This window comes from Coregonus lavaretus (genome assembly GCF_964263955.1).
Source record: "Coregonus lavaretus genome assembly, chromosome: 28".
Lineage (NCBI taxonomy): Eukaryota > Metazoa > Chordata > Actinopteri > Salmoniformes > Salmonidae > Coregonus > Coregonus lavaretus.
Window position 1 is genome coordinate 27,684,431 of NC_140015.1, and position 13,149 is coordinate 27,697,579.

The 13,149-nt window shown below is 45.2% G+C and overlaps 1 protein-coding gene across 1 annotated transcript in view; it reads right to left on the reverse strand.

Moving 5' to 3' along the window:
- The window catches only part of LOC311103208 (voltage-dependent P/Q-type calcium channel subunit alpha-1A-like), a gene marked incomplete at both ends in the record, with an annotated part of 50,097 nt that overhangs the window by 16,734 nt on the left and 20,214 nt on the right, over positions 1-13,149 (reverse strand). Inside the window, 5 exons of the mRNA XM_084144752.1 lie at positions 2,560-2,666; positions 4,337-4,444; positions 5,184-5,289; positions 10,628-10,724; positions 12,850-12,977. Of these exons, the coding sequence (XP_084000878.1) occupies positions 2,560-2,666; positions 4,337-4,444; positions 5,184-5,289; positions 10,628-10,724; positions 12,850-12,977 (546 nt within the window). The remainder of the gene's footprint in view (positions 1-2,559; positions 2,667-4,336; positions 4,445-5,183; positions 5,290-10,627; positions 10,725-12,849; positions 12,978-13,149) is intronic.

The following is a 13,149-nucleotide window of genomic DNA, read 5'->3' on the forward strand; positions in this document are numbered from 1 at the left end:
TACAAAAGTAATTTTGACAAACATTCCAAACAATGTTTGTCCAATCGTCATTTCTAAACACTTGGAACAGTTCTTGTCCGAACCTGAAACGTTTGAAGCAAAGGTATCCCCATTCTCCGTCCCATATCATGACAAACCACATGCTTATCTATGGCAGCAAGCTCTACCTGGAATCATGCAGGGAAAAAACTCTCATCACTAGGATAGATGCTACCCTTCACTATGTCTCTCCTTATCTAACACTATGGTAATAATATTGTCTGAGATAAGATAATGCAATGGTGCAAGAGGGAGGGAAGTCCACTCCTCTGCTCCTGTCCTTCTGTAAGCATGTAGCAGCAGGGGAGGGGAGGGAAGGAGGGGAAGGGAGGTGAGGGTGCAAGGGGGAGGAGAGTGAGGGACATCTCAGTAAGAGGGGGTGGAGAGAGGGGTACAGGGGAGAGGGGAGAGGGTGTGTAGGGGTAAAGGGTGGGAGAGCAGACATTGGTTGGAGAGCAGGTTGGATGGAGCAGTGCTCATGGCAACGATTGGATGAGGATGTTGCAGTGACATCATCAATTATCGTCATCGGGCTGTGACATGTCATGTGAGCATGCTGAAGAGTCTGAAAAGCTTGATAACATTCATTGCCCAAGAAACTCCAGTGTGTGAGTGTTTGTGCTCCATACATGTTTGTGGTTATGGGTAAGTACACCTTGGGAGCATTAGAATAAAAGCACAAGGACCAGCTGGATGGTATGGTTGTGGTTGTGAATGAAGACCAAGCATATGACATGGTCACGGTCAAATGTCCAATGACTTGACTCTAAGTATTGGGTGACCAACTCTATAATCTTCTCAGCTTGTGTTATGAGTCTTCCATTGTAGTTTGACAGGTGATGGAGGGTGGTTTCTACAGTTGTTTAGGTGGTATCCTTCTTAAATAGCTCCATCATGTTCCTGAGGAGTTCCTGTGACTTCTACAATCAAACTACCCACTGACTCATATTGTACTGTAGGTCCCATCCAACCAACTCTTCAAAAAGCATGTGTGTATACAAATCTATACACATGGCTAAGGCAGGTTTGAGGTCAGTTTTTAAAGCTCAGACAGAGCCAGACTCTCTCAACTAACTCCTAGTTCTTTCAATATTCTGCCTCTCTCACGCCCTTCACATCATGTGTCAGAGACAAAGAGTTGACTGGGAGGCTAAGATTATAATTTTTTACTTCGAATTTAGTGACTATCCCTTCAAGACCAACCTCTTCCTTGTGCTATCCTACAAGGAAGGAATGCTGGATGGCAGCAATGAAGTCATGGGGAATTGATATGGCTGAGAGTTGTGTATAGAGAGTGGTGGCAGGTGGCAATAGCAGAGCAGGGAAAGTGGCATGCTTAGAGTGCAGTGAGAGAGAAGGAGTAGGAGTGGAGGAGTATGACTCTGTCTGTAAAATAGGAAACCATGTGTATGTGTGTGCGTGAGAAATACAAATAAAACAAAATAAAACAATCTCCGTAATTTAAAACGTCATGTTTTACTTTACAGTTAAAACATTTCTGAAATTAACTGTGTTACAAATACTGCTACAATTGTAATGTTTTATCATCAGTGGCTTCACATGTGACTACATAAACACAAGATGCTTTGTATTGGTTGTATATGCATTCTCTCTGTCTACAGGGAATGGGGGCTACTGTGCAATGCTACAGTCCAGGGTATAGGGCAACAGTCCAAGGCCAGGGTGTGGCTACAGGTTTGGGAAGACTAGACTATATAGCATCATCATCATCATCATCATCATCATCATCATCATCATCATCACTAGCAGTGGATTCACAGCCAGGGAGAGGGAGGATAAAGGGGAACAGGCTTAGGTGAGGAACGTACATTAACGTCGTACAGTGTTCGCCATCCAGAGCTGTGACAAAGACACCCAGCCCAGACCAATTCAAAGATTCTCTATAGCAAGAAAAGTGCTTCTTCTTTAGAAATAATTGTGATTCAGAATTATATAATTGTGCTTGAAATATCATCTGATGGTTCTGTGTGTAGATGCTCTAGCAATAATCAAATCTAATGTAAGCCAAATGAGAACTTGTTCTCAACTGGCCTAACTGGTTAAATAAAGGTGAAAAAAAAAATATAATAATAATAATAATAATAATAATAATACAACATGGACCAGCAGTGACATACTTTGTCCACCAGAGGGCCTCACAGATTAAAGTTTCATACCTTAAACCCTGACTAACTGCAGAGATAGAGAGGCAGGAAGGGAGGATGGAAGGATGCAGAGAGACAAGGCTAGAGTGGGTAAACCCAGTGGCAGTGGTTCTCTAAGCTTTGACCTCTAACCTTTAGCCAGGTGAGGTCAATGATAACAAGTGACCTTACAATAACAACATAGTAAGTAAAGGCTATAGTAAGACTGGGGGTGGGTGTGGTTATGGGTTGTCACAGCTCTGCTTTGACCCCTGTACTAACAGCACAGCAGTATTTCTAGTCAGTTTGACTCTGCCCTCAGTCAGTCTGCATTGTCTGAAGGTTTGAGGATGGTTCCTAGGGACAGTAGTTGTACCTGCTCCGCCTCTAGCCTCGCCTGAGAGCGTTTGGCCTTGCTCTGCCTGTAGTACTCCATGATCATCATGGCAGCGTAGATCTTCCCCACCGTCAGGTCTGTTGCTGCTGAGAGAGGGACAAGTTACCCTGCACGATTAGACCACTACGTATGGGACCCTGAGCGAGAGGGATGGGAGTAGAGGGGGCGAGACATGCACACAGAGAGAGAGACACACACACTTATACACACACAGATGTACACACACTCTCACAGACGAATACACACACATATACACGAACACAGAGCTGATAGTCTTTTCACAAACAGACTCGGACTAAAAAATGATAATGTGTCACATTTTCGCTTTCTCTGTGTAACTGTAGTCTTTCTTTGTTTAGATCTTTTCTAACAATATCTGTATTTCTAGCACTACTGACTGGTGGTCTTCAATCAAAAGACAAGACTCAAGACCACTTCATTGTGTAGATGTGGGACCTGGCAGAGGACTGGTCAGTACCAACAGAACTACTGGGGCTGTTTTGATGCTTTTTTGGCATTCTGATGCTGGACCAATGGTTCCCTCTGTGTTTATCCCTCTCAATAGTAGGTGGAAATGTTGTATGTAGCTGAATTTGAACCTTGCAGTTTGTTATCTCCAAACAGGTAAACACAACAGAGCTTCAGAATAGAAAAAAGTGTGAAAACAGTCTTTGGAAGAGAGTCATTTCCAGGTTTCAACAGCAGATCACATCTTCACAATAAAAGGGCATAAAGTCCAGTTCACAAGTATTGTGCTATTGGTCAGTTCTGTACACCATTCACCAGCATGCTAAATTAACACACATTTTATTTCAATTTGGTGTGAACGTTATTAGCAGGGCACAGAAGCCTGTGCATTCTGGTAAAGATTAGGTACACTTAGCAATCTGGTGAGTAGCTACACCGAACCTGGACCAGATGCCTTTACCTATACTGTAAATCATGCTTCCTTCCATATAATAGACATCTAATATCTACATAGCAACTAGTACTTTGGCACTTGTGCATTCCTTCTAGTCCTGTATGTATTCCTCAGACATGCACAGCAGCCGTGTTCTGACCTACAGTACTACTATATTAACTAAACCCCTGGAGTGAAAAGACTACTATAGAGAGTTGGTCTATAGAGAGGCACCCCCTGATCTCAGGCACAGAGCTGGGCAGACAGCCTGCTGGTATTGGGTCTGGTGGAGGTGTGGCCCGGAAACACTAGCAGTTGGAATTGTTGCATTGGGGCTTTAGGAGGAGGCCTGCTGTGTACAGTTGTTGGGTTGGGTGGAGGTGTGATATGGGTGCTAGAAAAGAGGTCTGTATGGGTGTGTGAGGACTGGTTCTGGGGGTGGTGGATGGTGGATGGGGTACACGGCCTGCTGTAGGAAAATGGGGCTAGGGCTGGTGGAGGTGTATGGAGGCTGGAGATGGAGGTCTAAAATGAGGTGTGGCATCTTGGAGGATGGGACTGGTGGGAATCATGGGATCCTGTGTGTGTTGGTATGTGTCTATGTGTACATAATAAGCATAAGTGTGTGTGTTTGTGTGTGTGTGTGTGTGTGTGTGTGTGTGTGTGTGTGTGTGTGTATGTGTGTGTGTGTGTGTGTATGTGTGTGTGTGTGTAGGGAGCTGTGCCTGCTTTATCAGAGGGTGCAGCAGTGAAGGAGACTGGTTGAGAGAAGCTGTCCTCAGGTGGCGTGAAGAAGTAGACAGACACTGGCATCGCGTTGCGGTTGCATCGCGGTCCAAACACACTGCAACTTACACTTATGTGGCGTGACTAAGAGGTCCAGGGTCTTCTGGGAGAGATTGGGCCAAATCGCCATCATCTCTTTCCTCAGCTCTGCATCCATCTGGTGTTTGTCCACACCTCCTACACACACGCAATGACACACACACACACACAAGCACACACACACACACACATATGCACCAAGGTACACACACAGACATGTGTACCCGCATATACACACACACATATATAATAGCAACACACACACATAAACACACACATTCACATGCACATCGATACAAATAATAACAGAGCCATAGAGGCACAAACATGAAAACACACACAAGCACACAGACACAAGAGAATTGGTTTGTTAATAGAGGTGAGCTTTGACTCCCAGTTTAAATGTATAGTATGGATCACTCATGTAACTCAACTGAAGGGAACAGCAACACAGTGACATTGTGATTAAATAGTTAGTATGTCTGGCCATCTTCAGTTTGATTGGGCCAACCAAATAAAGTGGGACTCAATTACATTGAAACTATTACTGTTATTTCACATAAGAACTCTACAAAGTCTACAAAAAAGAGCTGTAGCCTATTTGAAACCCTATTACACTGAAACTATGGCTAGTAGTGCACATCACATTTGATTGTTTAATAAGAACTATACAAACTCTATAGAAAAAGAGCTGTACTTAGGATACAGTGGGAGAAGCAGAGGTACCGATGTAGGTCTCAGGGACAGCAGGGTACACACGATACACAACCACCTTACAGTAGCAGACTGCACTGCTCTGTTCTAGGGAAGACAAGAAACAGGGGGAAGAGATGGTGAAAAAGGCAAGCAGGAAAGAGGGGTTCCAAACCTTCCGTACCCTTGGCGATCTTGATGTCCAGCGCTGTGCGGATCAGGGCCATCAGGGTGGAGTTGAAGTGGACCGAGTTGTCGTCGGCGACCGGGAGGTCCATCCGAAGCAGCCTCTGTTGGAAAGAGCCAATCGGGGGAAGGTGGGTGAGTAAAAAGGGTGTGTGTCCCAGGAAGTGGTGGTGTAGTTGTGTTCTGAACCTCCAGGTGAGGAGACAGGGAAAGGGGGAAAAGAGGAAAGGGAGCTCTGTCGTTTTTTGTAGTAGGTTCTATGAGTCTGTCTGTCTATCTATACTTCTGTCTGTCAACGTCAACTATACAATGTGTCATTAGCATTGCTACACAGGTTATGGCAGCTGTTTGGCAGCTGAGTTGTTATTAGGTACGTTCAGTACCAAATAGATATAAACATAGATATTTCAGTCATTTGACCCTTTCATGGCGGTGGCAAATGATACCATGATTTCTTTACAGCCTGTGAGAGCCAAAGGGTTAAAAGGGTTAGTATTATACTATCACTACTGATTATTAGGAGTTGGTTGGTTCCTCTTTTGGGTGTTACGTTGTTCATGTCTGTACACAGATATGAATAACAGTCCTTGTTGTGTTACTTAGGAGGACCTCACAGGTTCAGTAGTGTCACAGCATTATTTATGCCTTCTCTGATAGCTGGTGTAGGATGAAGCTAGACTCTGATCAAATGTCAGCTTTGTGCATTTTCCCCTTGAATTGTTTAATTCAGGATTATGGGAGATTAATCTGATTCTAGATCAGTAAGATCAGACAGCTGGCTGCCACTAACAGAGCTCCCCCTAGTGGATTGGAGGTTCACAAAGTTTAACAGAGACCAGGCCATAAAGCGATAAACCAAAACTGAGGGACATGGTAGGGGAAAGTCATCATTTTCATTTATCCTTTATCCACCTTCTGGTCTTGTCAATATAAGAGAAATAGACACGAGCCAACACACACACACACACACACACATGCACAGACAACACACACAGACAACGTGACGTAAGTGTGTGTGAGACAGGCTCGCGGTAACCGTTATCACGGCGACATCCCAGACATGCAGCAAGACCATGCCAACCACTCAGTTCACCCACCCCAAAACCCTGTGATACATACCCCCATTCTTCCCTGCCCCCCCCCCCATGCAACATGCAGTGCACATACATGTGTCTCACAGGACAAGCAGCTGCACAGCCGTACACAGAAAGCATCCTCTGTGTGGTTGAATAATATAATAATGTTTATCTGTTTGGGTTTAGTAGTGGTTATTGGCAGGAGGATATAACATCATTGAAACTATATGTGCTACATCTATAGTAGACATTAGATGAAGGGCTATTATTGTTATACAGAGACAATAGAGTTGTAAAGCTCTATTCAGATCATCTGATCTCTCAGTGAATAATGGGTGCAGGGCCTAACAGGGTTAATAGGTGAGAACAGAATTCAGCGGACCAAGGTAATCTAAGAAAATGAAGATGGCTGCCGGTTGTAGGTTAGGCTACCTTAGGCCTGAGGAGGGCTATACGATAAAGGTGTGGGAAAACATACATCTCGTTATCAGAAAATAATTGAAAAGAGAGGGGGGGAGTTGTGAGTGGCGTTTTAGAGACCTTTTTCAAATTTAAAGAGGGGAGAAGTTGGAGAATGAGAAGAGGTTGGAGGATAAGAGAGAAAAAAGATGTCTGAGAGAGATGAACAGCGAGAGATAAGAAAAAGAGGTCGAAAGAAGAAGAAAATTATAGAATAAAAGAAAGATCTACCACCACACAAGCTGGCCAAGTCCGTAACACAGCAGTCCTGCCTGAAGACGTCTGTCTGTCTGTCTCTACAGAACAGAGAAGAGTGGGGGAGAGAATTGAACACTATACATACAGGGGCCATTGTTCTGTGGTTCAGAGGTGAAGGTCAAGGGTGAGGGTTTTGACCTCTCTCATTGGGCAGGAAGGTAGTGATGGTGGGTGGGGGATAGGGGACAGGTGAAGGGCGAGAAGGGAGGTCTGTGGGTTTTTAAGGTCTTCACCTACAGATGACAGTTTACACAGGGAAAGGGGAGAGGATAGGTATTTTCAAGGACTGTTGCTATGGCTACCAACATACACAGTAGATGGTGGTGGTGGAGGATGGAAGGTTAAAGTCTGAGGGGTTGATTATATTACAGAGGACACTTCAGGAGGAAGGCTGTTAGGACTGAGGGACAAAACGGAGGGTGGAGAAGAAGGAATGAGAGAAAAGACAGGATAAAGCAGAGAGATGAGGCAGGGAGAGGAGAGATGAGCTGAGCTGATAGGAATGAATGAACAGAGGACAGAAAGGCAGAGAGAGGGATGGAGAGAGGCAAGGAGAAATATAGGGAGAAATAGAAAGAGAGAGAGATGGTGAAGTGAAGGATAGAAAGAGAGAGAGAGACGTGGAGAGATGGACGATAGAGATCGAGGGAGAGGTAAAGATTAGCAGAGATGTAGGTAGGGAGAGCAGCTGGGAGGATAAGGAGGGTTTGGGGACAGTAATGTCTGGCGGTAGAGAGATCTCCTGTGCCTACAGGCTGTTCTGCTGGCTGCCCGAGGCTCACAGCGATCTGCCTACGAAGGGACACGTGTGTCATAGGGGTGTCATAATGTGCTGTAAGGGTATCATAAGGGTATAACAGGGGGTATCAGGTTATATTAGAGCAGTAGTCACTACCATCCCTGGTCTGAGAGAGAGGGTGTGCAGGGCAGGTTGTTGTCCTAGTCCAATGCTAGCACACCTGATTCTATTGATCAGCTAATCAGCAAGACCTTGATTAGTTGAATCAAAGAACTATTCGTTCTCCAGGACCAGGGTTGGTGACAACCAAATTAGTGGGGTATATGAGTGTGTGTTAGAATATCTGAAGGATTTCACAAGTATATAAGGGTATTTAACAGGCATGAGTGTGTGTTGGTGTGTGACAGTGTGTGAGAGAGAAGGGGGTGGTAATGGTAGTGCCTGTGTGGTGGCGGGTGAGGACGAGGGGGGGAGACAGCATGTGAAGAGGAGGGGGACTGGAAACAGAGTAGAACTGCATTGACAGAAGAAACAGGGACGGGTGGAAAATATTCACTTGCAGATTTTGCTACAGGGCCGAAGAGAGTCTACAACAAAAAAGAGGCTAGCCGTTATTCTGTGGCAATGATAACAGTTGACTGGTTAGCAAACTACACAACCAACTAGATAGACAACAAACTATAATCCACCTAACGGGACCTTTCGGCTCTCTATCCTCTACCCAGAAAATACATCCTGATTTGTATGTGTTGGACTACTGTACAACAAAAGAGAAAGACAGAGACCTGTTCCTCTATGTGTGTGTATGTGTGTATGTGTGTGTGTGTGTGTGTGTGTGTGTGTGTGTGTGTGTGTGTGTGTGTGTGTGTGTGTGTGTGTGTGTGTGCATGTGTGTGCATGTGTGTGTGTTTGCTGTAGCGCCATCCACAGGACGGAGAGACTCAGAGGACAGAAGTCTTATGGACCTTCCAAGCCCGGCTGCACACGCATACTGGTGTGTCTGTGTGTATGTGTGTGTTTTTGTCTGTGCATGTGTGTGTAGCTGTGTGCATACACTATTTTGCCAGCTTGGCCAAACCCTTATGTATATTTTTGTATAAACATATATGTTTAATATTTTGCCACTAGTATACATTAAAGAGGTCACTCTAATGTACACACCTGTATAGAGTCAATATCAAAGTTTGAGACCCCCTGAAGTTTACTTTAGCCAAAGCTCCTATAGTTACCACAGCTGATTTGGTGTATTCTATTCCTCTATGCACTCTATTCAGATGCTTGTAAAACTTTGACTGGCAAAAGCAACATGTGGGTGTATGTGTTTGATAATATGTGTGTGTAAAGGTGTGTGTGTGTGTGTGTGTGTGTGTTTCCGTCAGTATACACGATGCAAAAGAGCTGAGAAGTTCCCTCCGTTCACCCCTTCCTGTGGATAAACCTGTCTGACTTTTGACCCTTGACCCTACCCCCCGCCCCGCACCCCTACACCCCCAAACCCCAAAACTCCTATCCTCCCATTCCCCACAACGACACCAGCACTCCCCTCCATCGAATAACGAAAGAGAAGAAGAAAATGGAGATAAAGCAAAATATCAAAAACAAAATGTATAGAGAAGAAGAAGACACCAACACTACGGATACACAGTAAAGCGGAGGAAGAGGCGCTAAGACCCCTGGTTCTAGGGGGTCCTGACCTTGTAGGCCACCCGTGCCGGGCACCTCTTCCCCAGTCCTAGCGGAGGACTCATGTGCATGAGCATGTCATACATATCCCTGCAACTGATCCTGCCACTGCATGTCAGCGCAGCACAGCCAACGCCCCCCACAGCCACAGCCAGAACAGCCACAGCCAACCACAGCCAACCAGAGAGAGAGGAGAGAGAATGAGAACAGAGAGGAGGGGTGGGAGAAAGATAGAGATCAGTAGAGAGAGAAAGAGAAGAGGGAGAGAGAGAGAGAGAGAGAGAGGGGGGGAGCGGGGGGGAGAGGGGGGAGAAAGAGAGAGAGAAAGAGAGAGAGAGAGAGAGAGAGAGGGGAGAGGGGGGAGAGGGGGGAGAAAGAGAGAGAGAAAGAGAGACAGAGAGAGAGAGAGAGGAGCGGGGGACACAGATAGAAAGAGAGACCAAAGCAAAGAGTAGAGAGGAGAAAAAAAAGAAAAAAAAGAAAGTTATTTGGCTGGTTTGGTAAGTTACTGGTTTGGTAAGTTACTGGTTTGGTAAGTTACTGGTTTGGTAAGTTACTGGTTTGGTAAGTTACTGGTTTGAGAGCTAGAGAGAGACGCAGTGAGGCTGTCTAGAACTGGTCTGAGTGGGCAGGGTGAGGGGGGTTTAACTGGTCTGATCGGGGGGGGGGTGTATATCTTGTAGAAGATAAGAGGGGGGTATAGGGAAGAGGAGCGGAGTTGAGTAGAGATGGAAACTTTTAGTAGTAGTAAAATACAGTTCTATGCAAGTGGGAGGGGATTGCATAGAGGAGCAGAGGACTTCAGAGTCAAGCACGGAGCTCCACTGCTGGGACTGGGTTATACCATGATGAGGGTGGGGTGTCAATGCAGTTTCTGTCCTCCCTACCCAAGAACAATGCAATGCTACAGACCCCACAGTGTGTCTAGCACAGCGCCTAGCCGTGGCTCAACAGCAAGCAGAACAACAGAAAGAAAAATGACCAAAGGAGAACAATTCTTATTTTTGCTTTTTCATTTCAGTGGTGCACAACGTCATGCTTGTCTGGGTGTCTGCATTGTCCTACACATTCTCGTTTCAGATCAGAATGCAAGTAGAAATGGTCAAAGTAAAGAAGAAGAGAGAAAGTATAACAAAAATGAAATCCAATAAGATAAGATAAGCGACACTCATTCCATTCTTGGATGCTGTAGCAGGTGTGGTTGAGGATTTTTAGTGGAAGTCAAACCTTGCAGGCCACTCTATGGGGGCATTTCTTTCCTAAGCCAAGAGGCGGGTCGATAACTCGCAATAAACTGTACATATCCTTATAATGTATGCGACCGCTGCAAAAAGAATACGGGGGAGTTAGAACAAACGTACACAACAGATACGACAAGAGAGAACAGTGGGAAGAAAGAAGAGCACAAGATTGACAAGAAACAAGATATCATACACAGCAAAATTACCGTACGGTGTACACACACATACTACACACACCACACACACACACTCACACACACACACATTGTTGTTGCACATCACCCGTTTGAGCTGTAGTGCTGTTCTTCTGCAATGACACTGTAGTCTTTCCCTGTTCCTACCATTCTCTCAGCCTATCCCTTCTCTGTTTAACCACTTCCTATCTATTATATTTCCTGTTTTCCTAATAGAACCCATCCCTGTCTCTCTCAACTCCTCTTCCTAATAGAACCCATCCCTGTCTCTCTCAACTCCTCTTCCTAATAGAACCCATCCCTGTCTCTCTCAACTCCTCTTCCTAATAGAACCCATCACTGTCTCTCTCTCAATTCCTCTTCCTAATAGAACCCATCCCTATGTCTCTCTCAATTCCTCTTCCTAATAGAACCCATCCCTATGTCTCTCTCAATTCCTCTTCCTAATAGAACCCATCCCTATGTCTCTCTCAATTCCTCTTCCTAATAGAACCCATCCCTATCTCTCTCTCATTCCCCTCGTTCATTCCCTTCCTCCTCTCTGCCAGCAGTGGTGTGTGCCAGTAATTGGTTGTTTGTGGAGTATAATTAAGGAATTGCTCATTAACTAGAAATGCATGTGAATGCTAAATGTCTTAATGTGTAATAGCCACTTGTCACACAGAGGCCCATCTCCCCATAGATTGTCCCTCCCTCCCTCCCCCCTCCCTCCTTCCTTCCTTCCTCACTCCCTCCTTCCCCCCTCCCTCCTTCCTCACTCCCTCCTTCCCCCCTCCCTTCTTCCTCACTCCCTCCTTCCCCCCCTCCCTCCACCCCACCCCTCCTTCCCTCCCTCCCTCACTTGCTTCTCTCCAGAAAAGCCTCCTTGTTTTTTTGCCTTGCCTGTCTTTATCTCAGTCTCTCCATGTTGCCAAAACCCTTTCATTCTGTTTACTTTGTCTATTCCTTCCCATCTCAGTCTTTATCATTCTCTCTCTCCATTTCCCTACGCCCACCACTGTGTCGCTACCTCCTTCCCTCCATCCATTCCCTCTCCCTCCTCCTCTTCCCTTCTTCTCTCCCTCTACAGTGCAGACTACAGGACAGCAGAAGGATAACAGGCACTGGAATACAGATACTAGGAAACTTAGTGTGTTTTAGGTTCCACGGGGGTTGAATATACAGTACAGTAAAGGGGAGGTTTGTCGCCACAGTAAGTTTTGGCAGTATGCAGATTCCAGAGGGGGTGGAGGTGGGATGGGGGTCTGAACCACTCACAGAGAGGGAGGGGGCACAGGGTGGGAGGGATAACTGGATTACTGAGAAGGTTACTGCTCAGATCCATGATCCCCCCTACAGCTGCTGTCTTGTGTGGGACTGTCATTTATGGGTTCTTTAAACTGATTTGGGATCAGTTCAACTACAGGAGACTTGTGTGCGATTGGCCATTATATCCTTTATGACTGTTGTCCTTTATAACTATGGAGTAATTTACTTCATGGTAACTGTACAGCTTCCAGACTCCCACTCTTCACATCCGCTGTTCCCAAAGACTGTACTTAGATCAGTTTTACCACAGGCTAATGATATCTAGTGCCAAGGTTGAGGACACTTTAGTAGTGTTTGGGTTACACCAGTAAGTTATACAAAGCTACTGTACACAGTCCAGGAGGAGTTAACGCTCAGAGATACACAGACATGAGAGCTGACGTCTACCTCTGAAAAAGTGAACATATTAAAACAACAAGAAACCATTAGAATCATGTGTGTGTGTATGTGTGTGTTTGTGTGTGTGTGTTTTTTAATCTTTCAGACTATGAGAGTGTTCAGTATATAAGTGTTTATCATGAGGTGCTGATGTGTCTCATGTGTAAAATGTGTGTGTATATTTTAATATATATATACAGTATATGTTTGTGTGTGTGTGTGTGTGTGTGTGTGTTTGTGTGTGTGTGTGTGTGTGTGTGTGTATGTGTGTGTGTGTGTGTGCGTGTGCATGTGCGTGTATGTGTGTGTGTGTGTATGTGTCACTCACCAAGCTGCTTGGTCATACTCAGCCCATATCCTGACATACTCGTCTAGATGATGTGGGCCGAGGATGGAGGAGTCTCTGGTCAGGTACTCAAAGTTGTCCATGATGACAGCCACGAACAGATTCAGCATCTAAAAACACAAACAGCCACATTATTACACAGTATTATGTCAGCCAAGCAAGTGTGCACTTATAACAGACTAGGGTTGCAAAATAAATTCCCTGGTTTTCCAGAAATCCTGCACTGTAAACCCCAAGGCATTTTTAACTCAGATACTTCTAGTAAATTGTACTCAAAGTCAA